At 34.1% G+C, this 26,061-nt stretch overlaps 3 protein-coding genes across 3 annotated transcripts; 1 reads left to right on the forward strand and 2 right to left on the reverse strand.

The window, feature by feature from the left end:
• Positions 1 to 1,251: 1,251 nt before the first annotated feature.
• Positions 1,252 to 5,133, reverse strand: LOC136818167 (uncharacterized). The gene is made up of 5 exons (XM_067074525.1): positions 5,009 to 5,133; positions 4,106 to 4,600; positions 3,652 to 3,810; positions 3,270 to 3,385; positions 1,252 to 2,239 (listed from the first exon to the last, which is right to left on the reverse strand). The coding sequence occupies exons 1-5, from the start codon at positions 5,103 to 5,105 to the stop codon at positions 1,931 to 1,933; spliced, it is 1,176 nt and encodes a 391-aa protein (XP_066930626.1). The 5' UTR covers positions 5,106 to 5,133; the 3' UTR covers positions 1,252 to 1,930.
• A 289-nt stretch (positions 5,134 to 5,422) lies between these two features.
• On the reverse strand, positions 5,423 to 16,883 carry LOC136818248 (dnaJ homolog subfamily C member 3-like). The gene is made up of 16 exons (XM_067074624.1): positions 16,643 to 16,883; positions 14,416 to 14,526; positions 14,148 to 14,272; positions 12,565 to 12,639; positions 12,237 to 12,275; positions 11,886 to 11,990; positions 9,602 to 9,690; positions 9,222 to 9,314; positions 8,946 to 9,006; positions 8,706 to 8,764; positions 8,298 to 8,403; positions 7,873 to 7,993; positions 7,689 to 7,738; positions 7,479 to 7,561; positions 6,909 to 7,057; positions 5,423 to 6,080 (listed from the first exon to the last, which is right to left on the reverse strand). Exons 1-16 carry the CDS (start codon positions 16,722 to 16,724, stop codon positions 5,944 to 5,946), a joined length of 1,485 nt encoding a protein of 494 aa, XP_066930725.1. The 5' UTR covers positions 16,725 to 16,883; the 3' UTR covers positions 5,423 to 5,943.
• A 463-nt stretch (positions 16,884 to 17,346) lies between these two features.
• On the forward strand, positions 17,347 to 21,435 carry LOC136818249 (uncharacterized). Its single transcript, XM_067074625.1, has 3 exons — positions 17,347 to 17,609; positions 20,324 to 20,593; positions 21,038 to 21,435. The coding sequence occupies exons 1-3, from the start codon at positions 17,441 to 17,443 to the stop codon at positions 21,334 to 21,336; spliced, it is 738 nt and encodes a 245-aa protein (XP_066930726.1). The 5' UTR covers positions 17,347 to 17,440; the 3' UTR covers positions 21,337 to 21,435.
• Positions 21,436 to 26,061: the final 4,626 nt, after the last annotated feature.

Genomic DNA, 26,061 nt, shown 5'->3' on the forward strand with positions numbered 1-26,061 from the left:
AAACACACCCGAAGTCGCGCTCCTACAACACCATTTTGAAATTTATACAAAGATTTGTGGGATTGATAAGAGTGCTTTCTAGTCTGTGCAATACCCGTATAGTTATAGTCTGCATATGACCCTGACTAGGCCGCTGGCGAGGGAAAAGAAGGTTCGCGGCGCTAAGGACTGAAGGAGATCGCTTACTAAAACTCAAGAAATTCTTTTTTATAGGAACAAATTATGTAAGAACACAAAACTTCTCTGGCCAGATTAAAGAACAATTTAACTTTTCGCAGACTCAAAAACACCCGATTTCTTTAAATGGACAAAAATACTTACAAAAAGGTGAAATAATAAGAGCCCAGGGGGGGGGGGCACTCCAGGTAAGTGATGTAAGTGACCTACCGGACGTGCGGCCCGGTAGGTTTTTTGGACTTTGGAAAGTGCACTGTAAGGGTTGATTTGTGAGTAAGTGGGAAAAAGTGCACTGTAAGGGTGTAAAATTTGAGAAAATACCAAATTTTGAGGTAAAATTTGAAAAATTTCGAAAAATTGCACTATAAGGGTCGATTTTCAGCCAAATTTTTCCCGCACTGTAAGGGTCCGATTTTAGAGACCTAATTTTTGGCCGAACGTACGGTCGTTTTCAAAATCGAGACCCCCCCCGGAATAAGAGCATGTAGTTAAGAACATCTTTAGGCTTATGGATGTTCTAGTGGAAAAGCGTGTAAAGATATAGACCATAGGAAAATTTAAGCAAAAAAAAATGCCACATTTTAAAAGTCAGTCATATATGATCTTGTGTTTCTAATGAAGATTTAGAGAACTCCTTTTTACAGCGTTATCCTCTTGTAAGAGTTGACATTTTCAATTTTTCTTTCAAAAAAAGTTGATTATGTTCTTTTTGGAAACATTTCGTAAAATTGCAGAATGTTAAAGTCCGGGGTCTGCTCATAGAAGCATAATAAAACTACCTAAGGTTTTTATATGATAAAATGTTTCATGGGATCAAAATTTTTTATTTGCTTTTTAGAAATCTGAAGATAAGTAACCGCAATAACATGCAATTAGACTCAATCCTATTATATGTTGATCTTGCCTTACTTGATCCGTCAAAATATAGACCATTTATTTCCATTGTGTTTTGAATTTCCCGTCAGAAAAGGGTGTAAAGATTGCCCAATCACTGTCGTGATAGCCAGGATCTAGGGTCTAACGTTTTTCATCGCTAGAGGTTTCCGGGCTAGTGTCATACAGTAGTCTTTCAGGTTGGTCAAATTGCGAACTTTTTTTTATAAAAATGAAATGCTTTATATTTTTGGAAAATAAATTAACAAACAACAATGCCTAGATTTTTTACAATTATAAAACTGAAAACATAAAATTACTACATATTTTCTCTATTATATTTCGCTAAAATTATATTGTAATGCTCCCAAATCAGTGAAATTGTTCTACCAAAGTGGCATTAATCATGGGTAAGGCAGTGGTGTGGTTTTCGAAAATCGAAGAAGAAGGAATGAATCAAATTTAGATTGAATAAAAAGTGATCACCCTAGTCCCTCATCTATCATTTGCAATTTTTACTTTTTTGAAAAACCTTGCCATGTGTCGCGGTTGTTATCTTGCAAAGGAGAGTTTTGTAAAGTCTAATAGGTGGAATACTAACAAAATTCATTATCTTGATATATGTATAATCAGGTGTTAACTAAAATTCATAACTAAAATTCATAACTAATATATTGTGTATCAAAATTAAAATTTTATTTTTCGTGGAAGAACCACTTTTAATCTGTGTGCTATCATCTTTTAGGATCACGAATCAGCGATAATCAGGTTTAAGAAAGTCTTGCAAAAGCTTCATTTTGCTAAAATTGGTTCTTGCTATTGGCAGACTAAGGCGCAAACGCGGGGGCAAAGGTGCCAACGATAAATCTACCATTGTTCATCAGAGTAGCTTAGTTTCGTCTGATTCAACATGATTTTTTCCTTCATTTTTATTTTCCTCAACTTCCATTTCCTGAATGGGTTTATCTCCTTCCGTTAGCAGGACCAATTTACCGACCGTGCTACCAGACTCGAGCGCGCGATGAGCTCCACCCGCATCCGACATCAAGAACTCCGTCACTTTGGCGACTTTGAGGGATCCATCGGATATCCACTGGAAAAGCCCGGTAAAAAGTTCTTTCAATAGTTCCTTCTCATTGAACATATAACTCAAGTTGAACGCCATCACGCTTTTGTTTTCTGACGTCATCTATGTAAACAAAAACAAAAACAACATCAACAATTTTTGACTCAATTTGGACACCCCCTTCTCTTCGTCAAGAAAAGCCCTTAAGATGTGAAGTGAAATTTAGACGGGACCGTATTGAAATTTAAAACTAAATTTCCCTAAATTAATTTCGAAACATCAAATTTTAAAGAGTAGCTTATAATTGTAACAATTGTTTAGGAGCTTCCTTATATGAAAGGGAAAACATGGAGTAGAAATGAAAGTTCTTATAAAATCGCTTTGTAGAAGTAAACATGATAAATATCCTTATAAGTTAGTCCGGAAGGACTTATCCTCTTTAAGACCACTTTCAATGAAAACATCGTCAAAAATATTTACTCGATAATGTCACAGTACTAAATATAAACGGATAGAGCGTGAACAAATATTGTATAAAAAAAACACGTTAAATCTTATCGCTTTCCATGTAACTAGTGGTGAAGGAAGACAACATTTCAAGCTACGAGTATCAACCTTGTTTGTACGTTATGCCAAATATATATCTTAAAGCATATATCGATTCTAGGGATAGACTTATAGAGTTTCTTCGTTGCGGAAGAAACGAGTCTAGTAAAACACACTTCTAAACTTCCTTCATGCTACTTTTATTACAAATACGCATGTTTTTTATGTTAATTTCTATGTTAATTTTATGTAGATTTTAGATTTTTATCAAAAGAACCAGACAATATGTATAACATCTTCATAGACTCAAAGAGATCATTCAAATTATTCAAGCAAAGCTAAGTATTATCGGTTTATTACAATGATGTTTATTTGGCTTTCAAAAAAAGAGACAGAGTGAAAAGATCCTCGAGGCTCTCCTTCAATGGATATGACTCCGACGCATTATACACTTTTTTAGGCCAAGTCATCTCAAAAGAACCCGGAAAATGTCTAGCATCTCTATAGACTCAAAGATAAAATAATTATTCAAGTACAAATCAGAAGCGGCTAAAAACACCTTTTTGAAGCAGTTAGTCAGTAGAGAAAAGGACATCCAATCACTTACATCAAGAGGGTTGAAGGTGGGTGTTGTTTTATACTTCCATAGAAGTTTCATCCAATCTGTGGTTTTGATCGCTCCCGAACTAACTTCCGATGATTTCGGCATCATAGTGGCGTAACCTGTAAGAACACAAAACTTTCTATACTCATTTGAACATTAGATGATAATCGGTATGGATTCAAAGCAAAATGTTTGTATTTTCAAAGGAATATCGTCTGAATCAAAGGAGAACATTCTTTATTTTCCAAGGAAAATCCTATGTATTTTCAAAAGAAAAATCCTGTATTCTTAAAGGAAAATCCTATGTATTCTTAAGGGAAAATCCTATGTATTTCCAAAGGAAAATCCTGTATCTTCAAAGGGGAATGCTCTGTTTAATTCTTACCATACGTCACAAGCCTTCCTCCTCGTGCAAGATTGTTGTAACTTTGTTGAAGCGTTTCAACACCATTTGCATCAAAGATAGCTTTGTAACCATTAACTGTAAGATCAGCTGCGGTTGACCACAGATCTTGAGTGGACTTGTCTATCACATCATCACAGCCTGGTAAATGAATCAGATAAAATATCATTAAATTTGTTGTAATAGATACAAATTATTTCTCCTATCTCATAATTCGTAAGAGAAAACCAAGGTTTCTATCTAATATGCATCAGAGAGACAAAACCAGACAAAGACAATTAACAATCATGAATGTGTTGGACATTTTCCTATTATGCCAGATCTGTTTGTTTGCAGCCGGTCTTATCATCAGAGAGACTGTATCAAATTCATTATGGTAATATCATCCATCTGCCATATTATGATCTTTAAATGTAAATGTGTTTATGAGACAAACCAAGCTGCTTTGCCATCTCCACTTTATGTGTTTGACCAACAACACCCACAACATGGCAGCCAATCTTATTCTTTAGCATTTGAACCAGCATGGATCCAACACCACCAGCCGCAGAGTGAACCAATACGTAATCACCCTTCCGAAGTTTACACAACTCAAATATAGCATAATGCGCGGTTAATCCAACTGTTAGAAATCCAGCTGCTTCTGACATGGAAATGTTTTCTGGTACATGGCGAATCTGGTAAGCAGGCACTTGGATCCTTTTGGAATAAGATCCAAATAAACTGACTCCAGCAACTTTATCCCCGATCTTGTAATCTGTTACATTCTCCCCAACGTGTGTAATGGTACCACTGAACTCAAAGCCAGGTGTGATTGGCCAGCCTACTAGATCCTTTGCAGATTTGTACAAACCCCACCGAATGATACAGTCTGCATAATTGACTCCACATGCGTGTGTTGCAACTACCACACAGTCTGAGCTGTCAATTTCTAAATGGCAATAGTATAGTTTCTTGAAAGTAAACACGATAATGCAGTTTGATATTTTCATCCAACAAAAGCAAAGTTATTCCCCAAGAAACGTTTTCATTATCATTATTGTCTATCCATCATCTTCATTATCCAAAGTCTGTCTTAAAATAATATTGCGTTATAAAATTCAAATGAAATGGCGGTTTTGTGTTCATTGGAAATATATTCAAAAGTGGGATATTATCAAATAGTAAAATATGCAAATAAGTTTGGAAAATAAAGATGAAAATGAAAAAGTTAAAAAATCATCTTCCTGTAGAATAGTGCCACGATCACCTATATTGGTTGATTTGAATTCTATCAAGGGTTAAGACTCTTTTTTTGTTATACAAATCAATTAATATGCAGTATAAACACAAATCTTACTTTCTATTCCAATGTTTGCTCCTTCTGTATAATTACATTCTGGCAAGTCAGTGTAGACAAGTTGATCATAACCTCCTGCGGTGGATATCTTGATCATTTTTTGCTTTTATTTCTACTATTTTTCTATAAGGAAATAATATGGTATAGAGGAACATGTCCATTTTCAAAAATGAAGGGGAAAAAATGAACTACTTACTGAATAGGAAGTATGTTGTATTGAACAACATCTTATTGAGAAAAAACACCTTCAAAACAGTGAAAAAAGGGTTTAACACAGATTTCTTTAATAATAAAATATTTATAACCACCTTGTCTGATAAAGGCAAAAAAAGGCTGCTAGATTCAAATGAAAGGCTGGTATTAAAAAATTTCTTAAACAAGATATGTTTCAAAAAGAAAGAAATTGGACTGATATTTCAGTTTTGCTTGTTTTTGTATTTCATAGCCTAGAGACTTGGTACAAATATTATCTTTTAAAAAACATTGATGAGGAAACTGCACAGAAGTAAATAATTTTAAGAAATAAAAAATAAAACTGTTAAGAGTGATCAAAAGGCATCAAAAAGTGTGAATAGTATAATCAAGCTGACACATTGTTATAAACCTTTTAGAAGAAACCTTATAAACCACTAGAAATAGAAAACGCAAAGCAAAACAAAGTTAAAAAACACCACAACAAATTTTGTTCTAAAAATCCATGTCTTTTAAAATAATCAAGGATATAAAAGTTTGCGTGAAAGGCTAAAAAGACAACCATTTTGCATAGTCAAGAGGTTTGGGTAGAGTAGTTAATAAATTCAAATCATAAACAAAAATTTTTTTAGTCTTCTTTGAAAGCTTATGTTGTTCACAAACTTTTAGAACCTCTTGCCTATGCCTAAAGGAGGACTATTTTAAACTATTTTTAAATAAGATAGAAAATAACAACAAAAAACCTAATTAAAATGAAACTTGAAGTCTCCAAAGCCATCACCAAAACCACCAAAACCTTGCTGGAATGGGTTGAAACCTTGGCCTTGTTGAGATTCGGGATCTAAAGGATCCTCACCCATATCATATTTTTGTCGTTTTTCTAAAATGCAAAAAATTCTTCATTCAATATTTGAACTCAACTTTACAAACTTTGTCATATTTGATTGACATAAAGTTCATGCTAACATAGTTCGGACCCCCCCGCCCCCTTTCTTAAGGGGGAGGGATGACATCTTCAAAAAAGTGAAGAAGGGGAGGGGGATCAGAAATTTTCATTAAAAAGGGGGGGATAGCAAGGAGGGGGGATCGTTTAAGAAGGGGGGGGCTTACAAATATTGTAGATTATTTTCCAGCACTGTTATGAAATTTGGTCTGCATGAAAGGAAGTTCTTTATTTTCACTAAAAAGTGGTATTATATTTGCCAGACTTAATTTTTCTTTACTATTTCCCTTCCCTTTTTACCATAAAAAATTTAGCCCAAAATCCTTGGGGGATAGGCATTTTTAAAGGTTGGGGGATGCCAAGAAGGGGGGGGGGTCAGACCCTTTTCCGCACTATACGTGCAAAGAGCTAAAAATGAATTCTTTTCAAAAATACAACCAACCAAAAAATCAAAATTCTTCATGCTTCATTTCAAATGAAATTCATATTTAAATTTATAGTCTGCTAGACTGTGAATCATAAATCATGCATTACTTTAAAGTCTGTAAAATCCTATTGGCAGGGTAAAATAAATGGGATAAAAGAATAGATCTTATCAGAGTTTTTTATTTTTCTAAAAAAGCGATGCATTGTTTCGGGAGCATTACAATATAATTCCCTCGAGGAATTCCTAAGAGATTTCTATTGTAATACTCCTGAAACAATCCCACAATGCATCGCTTTTTTAGAAAAATCAAAAACTCTGATAAGATCTATTAAAAGTACCTGGATCTGTTAAAACTTCTTTTGCTGCTGCTATGTCAATGAATTTCTTTTCTGCTTTCTTCTTTTCTTCATCTTCAGGAAATTTATCAGGATGCCATTTTGCTGCTAATTTACGAAATTTCTTCAAGATTTCTGGTTTAGCAGCATTCCTGTAAAAAGAAAACACAGACATCAAGAGAAGTATGAAAACAAATTTCACGGATCTCCTTGTTTAGAGCATCAATTTAAAAACGTTTGTAGCCCAAAAACATGCAACCCTCCAAACAAATAGAATGTATGAAGTTTACACCACCATGCAAAACAAAGTTCACTTTTGAATCACTAGGACCAGATATAAGATATCAAATAAGGTGAAATTGATTATCAACAACAAAATAGTCCAGAAGATCATCAGCTGCATACAAAATTTTGTTGAAAAAAATCTCAGTTTTTTACAAGTCATAGGTCGTAAAAAGTTGTAAAATTATAATAAAAAATTGAAACAAAAGAAAGAAAAAATGAAAAAATGCTATTCTCGTGAGCCCATTAGTCTAAAATATAAAAATACCTTAATAAAGTAATAAAGCATACCTTTTAACTCCTAATATTTTATAATAATCTCTCTTTTTAGATTGTTTTATCAGTTTGTTTACTCTGTCAATACCTTCTTTAGCCTGAAAAGATAGACAAACAAAAGTTAAGTTTGGCTAAAAAAGATTTAGCTTCTTTCATAGTGATGAATATGAGCAGGAAAAGAAGAGTATTTTGTATGACGATAATGAAATGAATTTAAAGAAATACCCGTTGATGGTCATTGTTTATAGTTTTTGCTTCTTGAAAATCTTTCAAAGCTATAATGAAAAAATATTTCATAAAATAATCAGAAATTAGCAGCTCAACTTGTATGTATTAGTAAAGCAAAACTCTTGTATTGCAATTTCAAATATGTTTACATGTAAGACTTAAATAAACAAGATATACATACCCTCGTCAAAATTATCTTCTAGTAAATATGCTTCAGCACGGTCACAATACACATGTGCGCTTTGTGGTGAAAGTTCTATTGCCTCTGTACAAGCTTTAATGGCTTCTTTGCTATCACCAAGCTGAAAGAAAGTGAATGATTGAATGAAACTGGACTACAGAAATTACTGTTAATATTTGGCTAAGACTGGAAAATCAATGAAAAACCGGAGAGAAAGCTCAAAGGTTCTTTGAAACTGAAAGGGTTGAAGGCAGTAAATTGCAGTAAGGTTAAAGACTAGATAATCAAGTAGGCAATATTTAATGATAATATAATGTTGAAAATTATTCAAACTCTTATGCAAAAGAATTGCGAAATTTTATCTTGTTACTAAGTAACTTACTACTTCTTGGTATTAAAATCTTGAAATAAGATGAAATTCTTACTTTATATTGTGAAGTACATAATTTTTCTTTTGCATTTGCAATAAATCTTATGTTTTCTTTTTCATGCTTGAGTGCTGCGTTCAGTTTGAATATAGCATCACTGAATCTGTTGAAAAAAATCAAAGGATAAAAGTGAAATACTGGATGAAAGTGAAAAAGTGAGCTCTCAAACCAGAACAGAATTTCTAACTAAATAAAAACAAAAATAAGCTGATAACAAATATTTCAATTTTACTGCTATGATAAAATAATTCAATGTTGATCACAATTAATAATTAAGGATTGAAATTAAAAATCAGGGCCTGATAACGTACTACCTGTACCCACCAGACTCTTCCAGGTTACATGAAACATGAGGCTTCTTAAACTGAAAGATTTATCTATCAAAGTTTATTTGTTATGACTTACTGTTCACGATCCATGTATTTTTGTGCGTCTGTGAATAATTTGACCAGTTTTTTTACTTTCTGTAATGAAGAGTCATTAAAATTTCAGTATAGTATGTCATCTGAACGAAACAAGTGCACAATAGTAATAACATGTTTGGATACATTTTAACTCAATTAAAACTCAGTTACTAGCTTGTAACTGTGGGTGGAAGTGCAACAAAACAACAAAGGAACAGCTGTGAAAGTTGAAATTAACTACCTTATAATGTTTATGACATGCTTTGTGATCTTGATCAAGCTTTAGGCATTCTCTGATTTCCCTAAGAAAAGAATAAACAACTTTTACTTAAAAACAATAAAAAAAGTTATGCAAAAATTCTAAGCATTGCAGATTTTTGTTTACCCTTTAATTGAAACCAAAACAATTGTTGTTAAAAAGTGACAAAAGAGTTTTTAAAGTATTTTTCATGAATATGAGAATATGAGAATATGTTTCTCTCAGAGTAAAATAAATAGTGATTACACAGAAACTTACTTCAATGATTCTTCTGATTCACCAAGAGCGTAATATAAATGGCTCACTTTCAAATATGCTTCTGTGTTGTCATTCACTAATTTTGTTGTTGGTCTATAAAACATCCATTCAATATTATGAATAAGATGAGATATTAGTATACCACGATAGAACTTTTTAAATTTCTGTCACATTAGGTATATCTTATTGCTGTCAAAGAAAACCAATTCCGTTTGCTGACCTTATTATGTTATGAATTACTAAAGACATACTCAAATCAATAAAAGAAAATCATAAAAAAGAAAGACATTCAAGCTTTCAACTATAAAACGTTAATTCTACAACATTGAAGGAAGGAAGGAATATTTAAGTGCTTTTTACTTTACAATATGAAGACTTACTTTAAATCTTGAATAGCTTTGAAATACTGGCCAGTGTGTTGGAAGCACTCAGCCCTCATTTCTCGTAAAGAAACACTCCATGGACTATGCTGAAATAGAAAACATAATTTGAAAATTTTATTGAAAGTGGGCAGAAAAGTTTCTCACTAGAAAGTCATTAATAGTTATCTTAATGAAAAAGGACAGACTGAGGCATCTTTGAGATTAATATCATTTACTTAGAACTTTCTGATTTAAGTGTGGTCTTTCTTTTATTAAAAGACATAAATTATTCCATTGTACCGAGTGTGCCAGAATAAGCTACCCTCTTTGATTTGATATTGTAGGCAGTAGAAATTTTTTTGCCTTTTTTTTACATCTTTTAAAATCGCCATTTCAGGTTTTTGAACATAACTTTCGAACCAATGAAGTAAAATTAAAAAGTAATACACCAAATTTTAAGTTAGGCTTTCCTCTGAATGATTCTGAAACAATCTTTGAAAAATCTGCCTGTAATATCAAGTCAAAGAGAGTAAATCATTTCTGGCACACTAGGTATAATATGTAACCAACATTTGTCAGACTGCAACATTCATCGATTCTGAAATTCTTTCAGCATTGATATTTCACATCATGAATTCCATATGTGACTAACGGACATTTCCACTGTTTAGCAGGCTAGAAGTCAAGCTTGAAAATAGGAATAAAACTTCTTTTGGTGTGGTAACTATCAGTGGGGGTCAAAGTTTCAAGAACCATATAAAACTTTTTCTCTTGACTTTCACTTGGTCAGAAATTGCAATTAATAGGCCCATGACTAACGGACACAAAAATTAACATCTAAAATGGGACACTTTAACAAACAGCTGTAAAGTGCTGTTCCTAAAGCTACAGGTTGGGTTTTTTGCTTAAATTCACTAGAGGAAAGGTTGAATTTTATGTTTCAAAATTAATTTTGAAAAAAAAATGTCAAAGTAAGAAAATATGACAAAAATTGGGCAAAAAATGCTGTGACTAACAGACATTTAAAAACGTGACTAACGGACAAAACGGTTTTTTAATGATTCTGACGAGGCAATCCAACCATTCCTATATTTGGTGCTTTTGAGGTGAAATGTTATATCAATAGAATAACAAAAGCCTAAAAGAATAGAAGAATTCTCATTTTTCTCTGTGTGGTACCATTCCTATCAAGTTCATAGATCTCGAAAATTTGAAAATTTTGAAATATAAAGATCTGTTGAGTTTTTATGGGTGTTTTTTGCACTGCATTGTTTCTTTGTTGAATCAGGACAAAGACAGACAAATTGGGTAAGGGTATTTTATTTATTTACTTTGGAAAAGGATTATTCTTCCTATTATGACAACTAGTCCGTTAGTCACGAAAATGTAAAATGCACACACAAAGAAAGGATTGACTATTTAACATTATATCTATGGGTGAAATGGGTAAATATAGTCAAAATAGCTTTAATAAGAACAAAATACATGGTTTTTTAAGCGAGTGCCGTCTATTATATTCTCCGAACTCTGAATTTTAAATCTATTTCGTGACTAACGGACAATTGCCATGTTTACTAACAGAAAACAACTTTTAGTGGAAAAATACTTCATTTTTGGTAAGTTTAGCCTCAATTTGTTTGCAATAAGGTGTTAGAAAGCAAGCATTTTGAAAAAGTGATCTTATGAAAATTTCATCTCAGGTAGGATGATTTTCGTGACTAACGGACACTTCTTGATGAGCCTCTTGTGAGCTACCCACTCAACCTTTAGGGCTAAAATTTTGCACTTATTTTATGGTCATAGTACTTCTGTTTTTTAAGACAAAAATAAAAGAAACATGCAGCTTCCCTTGGCTTTCATTGGAACTTTTCTTCTTATCAATGTGACTAACGGACAGTCGGGTAGGCATGCATAACAGCCAGAAAAAAACAAATAGGAGTTAAGCAAAGCAGATTTTGATTATTGATATGTTTTCTATAATGGTTGTCAGTACTCTATCACAGATTTGTGTACTGATACAATCATATTTGGATGAAAAAAGTTTCTGGCAAAGTTCTTGGTTTTTTCAAGCAATTTTGTATTTTTTTGTATTAAAGGCTTCACCCCAGCACAGAAGCGTGAAAAATGGACTTTAAAGAAAGATTTTCTGGATTCTCACACTTCAACATATGTATATTCAAGAGAAAATGAAAACTTATGTTATTTCTGAATTTGAAATTTTGACCTAGATGTTAATTTTCTCATGGAATTCATGATTACATTAAAGTAAGGTAAGATTAATACGCTTTATAATAGTTCAAACCTCTAGTGGTCTTTGTAAAAGATCAATTGTTTCTTGATAACGATGTTCATCAAAATATTCTTGTGCACTTGCTACATCCATCCTAAGCTGCTCCACCAGCTCTTTCTGAAATGCAAGGCATAATTTAAAAGGAGTAATTTCAGGTTGTTAATATTATGGTGATGAATTTGCTGTGATTCTGTGTTTTAGAAGATGAAAAGAATTTGGATATGATTTCAGAATTAAATCACTAATAAATAAAATCTATATCAACCTCTATATTTTATTAGATGTCATGATTCTGCTGGGTTTACACATACTAGGGAATATAAAAAGCAATAGGTCATTTCTATTCAGGAAACCAAGACAAACCTTTTCAAGGGACTCGTTATCATCTGGTGAATTTTGAATCTGAGACAGTAAATTGAAAAAGCTGTTATTCAAAAATTAATCAGAGACCCTTACGCATATCCTGCTTTTTAAGGCGTGACTTTTGACATAATAAAAAACAAACTAGCGAAATTAAGTGAGACTTGAATTAAATTTGTTTGGAAGCGGCCACAAGAAAAAACTAATAGGGTTCAACAATACCGAAGGCTGTATTGTGCAGGACAGAATATAGAGCAGACCTAATATTGAACGCAAATTTAGGCAATTATTCCCAACCAAGACCTGAACTTAGAAAAACAATGCTTCTTACAACATATTCATAATCTTCAACAGCTTCATCGAGATTTCCTTGCTTCAAATATATGTTGGCCCTTTGAACTCGTGCCTAAATATAAGAAAGTTCAATGAAGTGTGACTGTATGGGTTACAAAACACAAATTTTGAAGATCATAAAAAAGTTAGAAGTATCAACAACAGACATCATAAACCTTTTAAAAAATGATCACTTAATTTATTCCTGGAAGCGCTGGGAAAGGAAGTTGCTTACAATATTTTTAGCCAAGATATTTGACAACACTTCTATATAAATCTGTGCCCCAAAAATAATGTGGGTTTCATACACATTTAACAGACGTTTGACACAAAGATGCTGCATCCTATCTTAATGTCATTTGAAAATAAATTTTGTGTATCATTAACATGGTCACTTACTCATAGTGCCCATAGTGTGCAACCCCCCTGGATTTTTTAGCCTAAATTGAGAGGAATTGTGAATTCTGAGCTTTGAGGTGAGGGAATTAGGCTTAAGTGGGACTAGAGAAGTTCAATTGGGACTTCTGCAAATTTTACAAAGCAGCAATTTTCCCCAAACTATGTAATTTTAAAATTCTTTGAACAATCTCCAATTCTTTATTGAGCAATTTTTTTTTTTTTTGAGACTGCAATAACGTTGTGCTTCAAAAGGTGCACAATTTATATAGACCTTTTCCTAGTTATGTTGAATAAGTAAAAAAATCCAACACTAAAACAATCTGAAACAACGACACATTGATGCATAATCATTAAAATTGTGCTTTGAATTTTACTTATCATTGTTTTGGGTGCAGGAGTTTTTAATTATTCAACACAACATTGTAACTAGCAAAAGGTCTATTCCTGACACTGTTTTATTTTCACTTTCACTAAGTAAACCTTTTTAATTTTCCCCTCGTTAATACACTCTTCTCGAGATGCATAAATTTATTGTTGTCCTCGTTTTCAAACAAATTTCATTGCTATGAAATTATACATTTTAACCAATGTAAATTCCCAAAAGGCAAACATTAACTCTAAAATAAAAGTACTTGAAATTCAAAATGTCTCATGAGGTGTAAACAACACAATTATCATTGTGAATATGTAATTTTATAGCAATAAAATCTGTTTGAAAACGAGGACAACAATAAATATATGCATCTCGAGAAGAGTGTATTTTTAATCTGAGAAAACAAACCAAAAAAAGTTTCTGTTGTTGTATTTGTAAATTTTTATTTTGGATATTTTTTACATTTTTATTTTGGTTTTGAGTTCGTTTTAGCCTGTTGTTCAAGTGGAATATACATACAGGCCTTAGTTAATAAAATATTAAGAATCAGATACCAACTCTGAATCAAAAAAACTTATATAATCGATAGTTTACTGTTTCTAGCCCTACCCGAGAAGAAATTGAAATGAGAGAAGGAAAGGTCTATGATACGAATAGAGCGTTTTTTAAATAAATATTTCAAGTCAATTATGAGGTGGCAATTTCTCAAGTGGTGGGACCTTGAACCTCCCCTGCACAGTATGGTGTCAGATAATGTATATGTAAACAATAAACAAATAAACATATATTTTAACAGAAAGTAATCTTACCCTAATAAAATCATGTCTCAATTCCACAACTTTGGTGAGATCTTTGAGTGCTGTTTTGGATCTGCCAAGGGCTAACAATACAGTTGCTCGCTTGAAATAAGTCATGTAGTTTTCAGGGTCACCCTCTAAATCAAATGATTTTGATATGTTACATGCAGTCATATAACACAATACATAATTGTAATTTATTAACTTAAAAAAATTAGAAAACAAAATTATTGGATTTTGTAAGAAAGTTTGTGATCATAGTATATCCCTTTAAACTTACCTATTGCAGAGTGATAATGTGAAAGAGCTTCTGTTAATTGTCCAGCTGCTAACAACCTTTTTCCCATCTCTAAATGATGGTCAACATCTGCTGATGCATTTCCTTCAATAACTGAAAAATAATAAAGCAATATTATTAGAACTACTTTACCACACTTAGCACACTATTTTCAAGACAGAGACTCTTTTTCTCTAAGGTGACCCTTACAGAGATTGAATTGACCCAACCAAAATTATGGTTCGGACCAAAACTCTACCAATTGGCATGACCAAGTCAAAAGAATTTTCCTTACAAAACAGATAGACGTTTTCCCTTTTCCATCTGCCATCTTGGAAAATTCGAAAATTTTCGGGTTTCCATTTTTCCAACCATTTTTGGAGTGCATTCTTTGAACACTGTGACGTCCAACCCCAAAATGGCGCATGTAATGATAAACAAAGTCAAAATGCTGCGACGCTTGAAATCGCTCGCAAAAAATCGGCAATAATAAAATTTTTGAACAAAGGAAAGGTCATTGACAGAAAAAGTCTGAGAAAAAGTCCGACAAATTTACCGACTCAACGACTCAATTCTACTCAATTTTTGAGAGTCGGTCGGGCGACGCGAAACGAAGATATTTCTGATTGCCGCCTAAAGAAGGGTGTCGGAATTAGACGGGGGATGTCGATATTAGACCAACTTACTAGTATTAATATAAAAGTTGTATAGTTGGTATTATATTAAAGTGTTATCTTGTAGAAGAATTTTGCTTCTCTTGAAAACCAGAAAAAATCATATTCTCTCTTCTTTCAGAACCAGCCCCTTCAAAATAGACCTTTCGCTAGAAAGAAATGTTTTTACATAGGTTTTGCATACTTTTTTATGTATGAAATCTGGCCACAACAAATTTGCCACACCATTGTATCTGCATATACAGTATAATCCAAGCAAGATAGATGGTGGATGAAAAGCAAAAAGATCGATTTCAAAGCATCCAAAAACACCCTTGAAAGTTTAGCAGAGTGTTTCTTTAAAGTCTTCAAACTCTTTCTGAGTTCTATACAACAGTCAGCAGGGAAATCCCTCGATTACGGTATACTGCAATTGCGGTAGTTTTCATTTGTGTTTAGCCTTCAAAGGCTTATAACGACTAAATATAGTGCTGGTAGACAAAGATAAACAAACATCGACTATAAAAAATTGTACGAGAAGAAAGCTTTTCCTTATTAAAATAATCTGATCTACGGAAAAAATATTTTGTCTGTGTGTTAAAAAGATATGATCAATTATGAACAAAAATTGCCTGTTTTGTCCTTGAATCTTGAATGCTGATTCTTGAATATACTTCAATTGCGGTATATGAAAATTGTAAAAGTGACGTTTATACTGCAATTGCAGTAAAAATTTACTACCGCAATCGAGGGGATTTCCCTGACTGTACAAGCTACCACCATAGACTAAAGTCCAAATATTTGGTTGAAACATCAGTTGAAAAAAAATCAAATGACTGAGCAATCAAAGCAGCAAAATTTCAAAACAAATGAACTATGCAGCTCTGCTTGCAGCTCTCCTAACATTCGGCTAAAGCTTCAGATGCATCCGGCTGGACTTAGAATTTTTTTCAAGTTGAATAGTGACCAAAGGGGGTCTCGAACCGGGAACCTATAGGTTTCGAAACCAATGCCCTATCCACTAGGCCAAACCGGCTGCCGAAAATTCGATATTTAGGGTTACTTATATGAGGGTCTTAGTACTATATATAAATAAGTCTGACTGACGAGTTAGGGTAACTGTTACGATCGCCATTACTCCGAAGAAGCCACCACACGTGTGCACCGCCGGGTGGGTGCACCGCCGGCCGGGTGAGGGGTTAGGAATGTGCACCAGGGTGGCTTCGCCACCCTGGTGCAAATCCCTAACCCTATGCTACGCGCTAGGCACGTCGCGTGCGCTCCGCGTGGTATATGCGCGGCCGGATGCATCTGAAGCATTAGTCGAAAGTCTCTCCTATCTAATCTACCATTTTTGTTTTGATTTAACTTTGTATTTTAAGGACCAGCCAGGTCCTTCATTCGAGGGCTATGCATGTTAGCCTCTGCTGATAAAAGTTACCCATCTTCATGGTACCCCTGCAAATACTTTTATTCTAGAAAGAAATGCAAATTATCTGTGTGTATCGATTCGGTCAACACCAAGAGAGGCGGAAAAGAAAAAGTATGTATAAAACCTATAGACGTCATATACTTACAGTTAAAGTTGAAGTCCAGTGTCATCAATAAAACTGAAAGGGAGGAAAATACCCTGTAAAGCCAAGACGTTTCTGTCCACATCTTGTAAGAAATTAATAATGTTAGCTTTGATTTTCAAGAAAACATGAAGTTTTCTTCAGTTTTTGCTGCTGGCCCAGGCCAAAGTTTGGAAGTGATGTTTTGAAGTATAGCTTTTGTCCCTTCCACTTGTTTACATCATGAAAGAGCCAATCAAATCACAGCAAGTAGATGCAAGCTTTTTCGGCTTTGAAAATTTCTCGTGGTTTGTGTTCATTGGTGCATTTTCTTATGAGTGGTTTCGACATCCTATCGCGATTTCCCTAGTTTTAATTCCTTTTCCTTTTATGAAGAAAGAAACCAGGTTCAGATATTCAAACCCATTGCGTTATCGATTTTTTGTTCCTAGAACTCAGAAATCGAAAGTGAATTTTGAGTCGATCCAAGCCCCCAAATTTTACTTTCCACATTTTGCTTTGGGGGGACACAGCTCAATGCCCTGATATTAGAGTTTCATTGATAGATATTCTCTGTTGAACTTGATTATTTAATACTTTATATTAACATCTTATCTCATATTCATACTAGAAACTCAAAAGTGAGAGAAAAACAAAAACCACGGGGGAACCATTGCTAATTTGCTTTTAGTTATGTGATGTAACATTTTAGCCATTCAGCAGCTTTCTTTTTTTCTTGTTACTCATTAACCAAGTCAGGCTCCAGTGTTTGGTTCTTTGGGCTTTTCTCTTCATGAACAAATAGTTGTATTTCTTTAGTTTATGCGGCATTCAATCAATTTCAACCAAAGAAATTTCAATAAAACATTTGTTCAGGGAATCATGGCATCTGTTGAAAAACTAAAAAGAAAAAGCAGTAATTGTGCTGGGGAAACCAAAATAAAGAAAGCTAAAGTTGATAAGGAAAAACTTCCTAAAAGGAACAAAAGAGGTAAAGTATCTTTGATATCTGTCAGTCTGTTTTCTATGCAATTTGTAAAAAACTTCCGTGGTGAGTTGGGGCTAATAGACCTTTTGCTAGTGAGGATGTCATATTCAGTCAAGGAATTCCCTCTCAATATTGTGTTAGTTTTTTTTACCGTAATTGCGGTATAACCATCGCTTTTACATTTTTCATATGCTAAATTGCTAAAAGAAACTGGATTCAAGATTTTTGCGCATAATTTATGAGGCCCCCCCAGCGGCACCCCTAATCACGCCATCACGCAAAAAAATTTTCTCCATCACGCATCACGAAAATCGCTAAAATTTGTCATCACGCAAAAAATAGCGAAAAATAGCCCAAATCACGCATCACGCCTCAAATTTTTGCCCTATCACGCATCACGCCAAATTCTTGATCACGCCATCATGCCAAAAAAAATCTCTAATCACGCCGTCACGCAAGAAAAAAGTCTCAATCACGCCATCACGCAAACCGCTGGGGGGGCCTCATTTATCATATCTTTATAAACGCGACAGACAAAAGATTTTTCCATAGATCAATTCTTTTAATAAAGGCAAGCTTTTTGCTTTTACTATTTCTAACAGTCGATGGTTGTGGCTCTTTGTCAACCGACACTATACATTATGTACTCATTATAAGCCTTTTACAGTGCAGCAAAAAAAAAGGTCAAATTCATACCCTTGGAGTGCATTTTTCTCAAATTTTCAACTCTTTTAGAGCAAAAAAGAGCAGGATTTAAGGGCAAAAATTAGCAATTCTTCCTGGATTTGCTGAAATTCCCACCCTTACAATGTATTTTTATTATTTTCAAAAGCATACCCTTAGCCACCATGTATACCTGTCAGTCAATTGGATTTATCTAAAGAATCCTGCATTTACTAAAAATAGACAAAAAGAACGACACATTTCATAAATAACAAATGTCACCATCCACAACCCCCACCGAAAGTGGCTGTGTGGATTTATCTAAGGAATCCTGCATTTACTAAAAATAGACCAAAATTATTAATTTTTTTTTTTATTAATTTATTTGGTAAAGCAGGTCAGGTTCTATATACAAAACTATATACAATTATACACAATTCTGTACATATTGGCAGTAAAAAACTGATTTGGACCTAGAACGACAAATTTCATAAATAACAAATGTCACCATCCACAACCCCCACCGAAAGTGGCTGTACCCCTATGTATTCATTCCTTTTTGTTTATCACGGGAATTAACTACATATGGTTTAAAGAATAACAAATTACGCAACAATGCAGGATTCTTTAGAGGAACAGACTGATTTGCCTGACTCCTCCCGATTGTTTGATTATTATTTTGTTTTATACTTATAGTTGTACTAATAATAAGTTTTTCCAGTGCAAATTTTGTGCCTATAACACAAACCCAGTGATTCCAATTTGAGGGATCTTGGAGGGGATTTCTAGGGATAGCGGGATCCTGAGAGATGAAAACACTCTGGTTAAAAAGAACTGAAAAAGATTCTTGGAAAAAATAATTTTAGTGTATTTTCTTCGTTAAATGTGACATTTATGCAAAATTTGATCTTTATATGATGACTAAGCTTGAATTATGCAAAGAAATGAGTCAAACTTTCCCTAATTTTTCATACTTCCAGGACCAGATCGCTAATTCGGAGGTACTCTAATTTAACCTTTCTTTGTTCATTCGTTTGTCCGTCCCTCTGTTTGTTGGTTTGTCTGTTACCAGCTTTTCTTATGATTGGCCCATGACAGTACCCAAAAAGTGACGGTTTTCAAAAAATTTTGTTGAGGTTAATTTGGGCCAAAAAGTGCCTTTTCTGATTGTTTGTATAATAAAGACAGAGAGGAGGGATCTCTAAGAAGTGGCTGAAGCCTTATTTTTTGCAAAGTTTTTTTGAATAGGATTTTTCTTATTTTTGGGGAAATTCCATTTTTGTCATTTTTAGGGAAAATGTATATTTCTCGCAATTGACTTGGTATTTTTTTCTCATTCTTTGCACAGTAATGTAAAATGATATTGCTTAAAATCTGACAGAGTCCAATTTTCTAAAAACAAATTTTAGGGCAAATTTGGGCTAAATAGAGCCTAAAAAAGTTTGTTTTTTTTTGGATTTTGTGTGAAATTCCTTCATTAGTCTAAATAACTTTGAGTTTATCAATCCAGTGATATGAAATTTACGTTTGGCTACGTTTCAAGAGATTATTCTCCCATCATTGGGCAATTCATTTCATGGTCATCCACCCAGCAATGATCAGCTATTTCTTTTCTATCCGTATCTCCATTTTGAACAGCTCTATTCAGGCACGACGGAAGCTTTTTATATCTGGTACGGCGAATGAGGAAATTTAAGCGATTTTATAGCGATTTGACCGACGAAGAGGAAAACTTCCGGTATTTTTGTAAAAATCTGGTACGGCGGCCGCCGTACCTGCCGTACCCGTTGCGTCGTGCCTGCTATTATGTTCTTTGTATCTGACAACGAAAGATCTCTTAGACTCACTCCTTAGTTTTTCCTGATATTTTACACAGAATAGAGTGTAAAAGTGACGTTTTGTTTTTGGAACATAATTATCATATTAGGGTAATCCTCTCAGAAAATAAACAAAATAGTATCACAACGTGTAATTCTATCTATTTTAACGTAGCACCAGTATTGTTATCATAATAAATAAAAATTTTATTGTAAACTTTTTTGTTCTTTTTGTAGGTGAATTGAAATTCGCTGACCATCCTGATTTCCGTCCGAATCGAACGCCAAAAGAGATACTACAAGCAGGTGCCTTTGGTGGTGGCTACTTCAGACCAATCAAATCTGGCGTCACCAATGAAAAATATAAAGACTGCTGGAAAGAATTTCCAGAACACTGGTTTGAAGGAGTGAAACCAAGTTTATCAATTGCGAACTCAACTTATGATAAATCAAGGAATTTTTATAAAGTCAAATGTGGAGCTTCACTAGAAGAATGGGAGTCGAGTGGTAAGTTTCTTTTTTTGGTATACACGTTATTTCTCACTAACCTTAATTTTTAAATTTGTATTTTCAGGGTGCCTGATTAACGGGGTGGTTGGAATAAATAGGGGGCTGGAAATTGTAACTCTTAGTCTTTTTGACAGCTAAAAATATTTTCAGAATTTAATAAACTGGTCCAAAGGTCTGGGGGTTGGAAATTAACAAGCGATGTGCGTTTATTAGGCACCTGATAGTAAGAAAGGTTTTTTTGAAATGAATTTTTCTACTTCACAGAAAAAATATAAGAATATACAGAAAAGTTTTCTGGGAATAATTAGAGATAGAATCATCAGTAAAACAGTTCAATCTCAATGTCAAAACTTTTTCAGTCCGTTTTTTCTTTATTTCTTTATAACAATGCAGTCAACATTTTAACCATGCACAAATTCACTTTTTTTATTATATTTGAAGGTTGGATTAAAGCTCAAGATCCGTATGGTTGGTTCCAATGGTATTGTCGTTTCTACTTAGGACGTCGAACGGACGATGACGAACGTCAAATCGGACGATGGCATCGTTTCTTATCACGATTCAAAACAAACCTGGTCAATAAAATCAAAAAAGCAGACGCCAGTTATGATAATTATACCATTTCACCTGTCATAAGACAATCTCTTTTACACTGGGGCTACCAAATAGTTTCGCAAGATTTAGGGGGCAAACGAAAACCAAGCGAGGAAGAGTCAGAGAAGAATGTCCCATTGAAATGATCAAGGTGCTCTGATGGGAAACTGAACTTGTATAAATTTGATGTTGTTTATTGATGGCATATATTTTTCGTGTATGTCCAACTACATTACGTTTTAAGAAGAGATTCGGGTCCTGCCGCTGTTCGATCGAACCATGCCGTTGTTCTTAACCTTTTGTATTAGACCGGCGTAATAAAGTGCTCAATGATCGATTCTCCTGTTAGGATATATTAAACAAGCAGGTCGTTCGTATTTTTTATTTACTTGTAAGATATTGATGTATAAGATCATATATTTTGTTTATATTTTCATGTAAATTTGTCTGCATAACTGTAAAAAAGATTCTATTTTAAGGCAATCGTCTGTATGTTACACCTGTACATCATCATGATCTGTTGCATATACTTTGGGCGTACAAACTTTCGCGAGCAGAAATTTTCGCAAGGTCGAAGTTTTACAGATTCTGTATTTTGCATCGAATTTTTCGCGAACTTTCAATTTACATTAACTTTCGCGAAAAGAGCGAAAATTGCGAAAGTTTCTGCTCGGGAAAGATTGTACACTTAAAGTAATCGCAACAGTAACAAAAACTTGATCGATTTAAAAAAAAAATCATTTTTTCGTTCGTTGAAAAGATATTCAAGAGAAGAATACCATCAACACGCTGTTTGATTCAAATACTATCAAAATTGAAAGGTTTTTCCAGGTGTTTTCACTAGAGGTTTCTCTTGAAGTACACTTTATTTTGAATAAAGTATATTAGTATTATTGGACTGAGATTAGCAATGGAAACAAAAATATATAACTTATGATAAGCTGTGGTAGAGGTCTACTTTTAGCAAAGGAAGTGCATTATTTTTGCTTTGTGGCTTTGGAAAGGAAGAGAGCTCTTTCTAAAATGCTTTATCTAAATATTTGTGAAGTTAATCCAGATTTACATACCACCAGTGCAGCATTGTGCGAAAAACAGCTCTTAAACACCCTTGTTCAGTACACCCCTTCTCACTTTCCCACTGGAAAAATTGGCCGAAATATCGTCCCCAGTGGAAAATTATACTCTTATTTTTGTCCCCGCTGAAAATAAACAGTTAAGGAAATCCCCACTACAAAGTATTGTGCTATTTTTTCCATCCCCACTGAATTTTCCGGCTCAAAAACAATGGAATTCAAATCCCCAGCCATAAAGAAAACATGGGAATAACAATCTCCATCAAGTTTTGGTTCGTTATTATTTTTTACTCCCATCGGCTGAAAAAATCCTATCGGGTCTGTGAGAAGGGGATGTTTCAGAAAAATGAAGATGACGAAAATAAATATCTCAGTAAATGGTTTGAAGAACGCACGACAATCATTTGTATACTACGAAGAGTACTCGTTTCATTTCGTAACTTTTCCATTGGATCAATAGGAAAAAAAAGAAACTATACGAAACCTTTTTTTGCGAAAAATACACCCTGCTGTGGCGAAAATGACCCTGATAGAAATAAGAGAATACTTTACCATCCCCCCCCTGAACGTGTCCAACCTCTAATGTGTGTTAATTTTCTTTGCACAATTAAAAGATTCCCGTGTTTCCATTTTGCATCGTCTAATTGACAAAAATATATACACAAGCCCATTGACTTCCAAGCCAAGCGACTCGAGACTCCTGGATGGGAATTGAAGCCACTTATTTCCCATCCAGAACGCCCGCGCGTGGTTTTAACACAAACGCCGGATTGAAAATAAAATATTTCGCTTGATTAAAAAAATGCAGTCCTCAAAAACAAAGGAACCGCTAGATACAATCGGTCGTCTTAATTAGGGCGCGTTCTAGACCGCGAGATTCTACTCTAGCCCTTCGGACTTAAATTTCAATGCAAATGCCTCCCCCTGAAGACATAAGGCACGGAGTGTCGTAAAATAGATTTAACTAGTCATAGCTTTCACTAAATGCCCCCACAGAAAGGTCATGTCATGCAGTTATAAAGCTTTTAATAAAAATAATCAGGAATAACTGATTGATTTAATTATTTATTAATTGATTGAAAAAAAATCATATTCCATTAACAAAATACTTGAAGAATTCATGCAGCTTGACAATTTAATGAAATTCAAGGAAAAGCTGGAAAAGCTTCTCAAAAACATATTTCGAAAATCATGGTATCATTATCTTACTGACTTTCACATCTCCTTGTTTGTTTGTTTTTTCTTACAGCAATATATGTCATGATCATTCACTAAATAGACCTTTTCCGATAATGCTGCAGACATCTTAGATTGTAGGCAAAATATATAGCGGTGCGGTGAATAAATCAACAAGGTAACCAATCAGAAATAGCTTGTTTATTTTTCATTGGCTGCTATATATTTCAACAACTCTCTATTGCTACTTTGCCTAATAAACAATAGTAAGATGATAAGATGATACTGCGTATAAAATCCATCAAAAAGTTCTGCGCCATCTGAAATAGACCAATCCTAGTTAAGGCCCGGGTTCCACTTGCGTACGCTGTGATTGCAGTCAAAAGAAAAATAAAGGAATGTCATTGTGGTCCATTCAGGCGTACAGTCGAAAAGTTGAAATGTGCCTAATTTTTTTCAAGTGCATAGTACTTTTTCATGATGCAATCTTTTCTCCAACCTGCAAGGATTGAAGCCATTAAGATATGATTGCAGCGCAGACAATGAAGAGACGGGCCTTCAGGAAACTAGACTTTTTGAGTTTTTAGCTATATACTATCACTTTATGGTGTTCCTGTATGACTGTCTGTGTGCCTACTCTAACCACCGTTAAATGCCATAACTTGGAAAGCTAGAATTGGAGCTATTTCAACAAACCCCTAGAGCGTAAGTTATTTAGGCTATGGGGCCATCCATACACATACAGTACGTACGCAATGAAGGGGGAGAGGAGGGTTAGTAAAAGCGTACATCTATTGTTTAAATGACATCATTTCTATTGTTCTCTGCGTACAAGGGGGGAGGGGGTATCAAATTTTTGGAAAATCTTTGCGTACGTACTATTATATGAATGGACTATATGGACGGCCTCTATCACAACTGCATGAAAAAGTGGAACGTGCGCATGCAAAGATAAACGAATGTAAACGAACTTTTTTCAGGCTTTTGAAATAGATTTACCACACAAACAGTGAAAACACTCTAAGTGAGGTAAATCTATTTTGAAGACCAAAAAAAAAATATCGATTGACATTCAACCACTTTTGGATTCAACTTTACTCACGTGCACATTCAACTTTTTTGTACTTTGCCGGTATCTTGTTTTACCAAGTTAAGAAGGACTTTCTCGAGTTACGACCATATGATGGTCTTTAAAGCTCAAGAAGCTCTATAAACAATAAAGCTAGTTATTAATATAATAACAGACAAAGATAAATTACAGTTTGAACAAAAATATCAAATGTACATTTGAAAACTTGAGCAAACTTCTTTAAAGATTCCAGAAAAAGAATTGAAATCATTGCTGAAATAAACTTCTGACTAAATTACAGTATTTAGTATTCAGTTTGAAAGACAAGAAACAAAATTTGACATACAAAGCACTTTTTCCAGTCAACGAATCAGCTCATCATCATAACCAGTCTGCCATTTTGTTTGTTTTGATTTGCACAAGTAATATTGTAATTCGTGTTATGGTGTAATCACTATACTTTTTCTATAATTTGCATTTATAACACTCGCTTCAGCTTTTCAATGCTAAATCGAAACTAATAAAATGTAATACGCAATAATGGTAATAGCATATAACGTAATATGAAAATATGTATAACATTTACCGCTGTATAATTTACCGCCATATTTTTGCGGAACACTTAATTGGCCGGAAAGCCGATTACGACGCAAACACAAAAACAAAAACAATTCGCAAAAAATCGAGATTCCAGTCCAATATATTGCGTGAAGCTATGAGTGCCTCCTCAGTCGCTGCGCTCCTTGCGGGGGCAATTACTACCCCCTGAGTTCCATAAACGAGCCAATCTGATAACACAATACGGCTCTTTGTTCAAAAAAGCGGGAAATTAAAAAAGTTGAATTCATTGGATGATTTTGTTTATGTCTGACTGAGTTATATTTTGCTGGTATAGTATGATACATTGCTTCTGATTTGGAACGCTCATGTTCAGAGAATTTTGTATAAAGATTACATTTCTATAATAAATAAAGTGGGTGTGGTGATTTGACTTTTTCGTCAGAATTTCAAAAAAAGTTTCATTGATTGATTGATTGATTCACGAACGAAGAGGATAGTGAAGTGTGTTATCCATAGCATTAGCGCATCACAATAATCACAAGTTGTTGTCTTCAGAGGTATCTTACTGCAGTATCAGAGGCGAATGTGAGTAACAACTTTGAAAAACTATTTCACATCAAACTTTATACCGTGAGATCGGGTAACTTGCATCAGTGGAGGCTAACATACATAGCCCTCAAATGAATGACCTGGCTGGTCATTAAAATACAAAGTTAAATCAAAACAAAAATGGTAGAGAGAGCTGCGAGCGGAGCTGCGTAGTTCATTTGTTTTGAAATTTTGCTGCTTTGATTTGTCAGTCATTTGATGGCTATGCAAGTTTCCCTCCACTGGTGCAAGTTACCCGACTTCACGGTATTAGGACCATAAAAAGTATAGTAATTCATAGTTGCGCTTTTATCAAGACTGAAGGCAACCCAAAGGGGATATTACCTTTGCCGATCGACAGTGATGCGCTGGCAGGGTTCTTTTTTAAAAATATCATACCCGTC

This window comes from Clytia hemisphaerica, unplaced genomic scaffold (genome assembly GCF_902728285.1).
Source record: "Clytia hemisphaerica strain Z4C2 unplaced genomic scaffold, Clytia hemisphaerica genome assembly, whole genome shotgun sequence".
Classification (NCBI taxonomy): Eukaryota; Metazoa; Cnidaria; class Hydrozoa; order Leptothecata; family Clytiidae; genus Clytia; species Clytia hemisphaerica.

What these genes read in the sequence shown, in the direction of transcription:
- LOC136818167 (XM_067074525.1), bottom strand. Translation starts at nt 5,105, where the DNA reads ATGATCAAGATATCCACCGCAGGAGGTTATGATCAACTTGTCTACACT. An exon ending in AGCAAACATTGGAATAGAAA is followed by an intron (nt 4,601 to 5,008) that starts GTAAGATTTGTG and finishes ATTGCCATTTAG; the next exon opens with AAATTGACAGCTCAGACTGT. An exon ending in CCACCTTCAACCCTCTTGAT is followed by an intron (nt 2,240 to 3,269) that starts GTAAGTGATTGG and finishes TTGTTTACATAG; the next exon opens with ATGACGTCAGAAAACAAAAG.
- LOC136818248 (XM_067074624.1), bottom strand. Translation starts at nt 16,724, where the DNA reads ATGTGGACAGAAACGTCTTGGCTTTACAGGGTATTTTCCTCCCTTTCA. An exon ending in TTTTACAAAGACCACTAGAG is followed by an intron (nt 9,691 to 11,885) that starts GTTTGAACTATT and finishes TTTCTATTTCAG; the next exon opens with CATAGTCCATGGAGTGTTTC. An exon ending in TAAACAATGACCATCAACGG is followed by an intron (nt 7,562 to 7,688) that starts GTATTTCTTTAA and finishes CTATCTTTTCAG; the next exon opens with GCTAAAGAAGGTATTGACAG.
- LOC136818249 (XM_067074625.1), top strand. Translation starts at nt 17,441, where the DNA reads ATGCGGCATTCAATCAATTTCAACCAAAGAAATTTCAATAAAACATTT. An exon ending in TCCTAAAAGGAACAAAAGAG is followed by an intron (nt 17,610 to 20,323) that starts GTAAAGTATCTT and finishes TTCTTTTTGTAG; the next exon opens with GTGAATTGAAATTCGCTGAC. An exon ending in AGAAGAATGGGAGTCGAGTG is followed by an intron (nt 20,594 to 21,037) that starts GTAAGTTTCTTT and finishes TTATATTTGAAG; the next exon opens with GTTGGATTAAAGCTCAAGAT.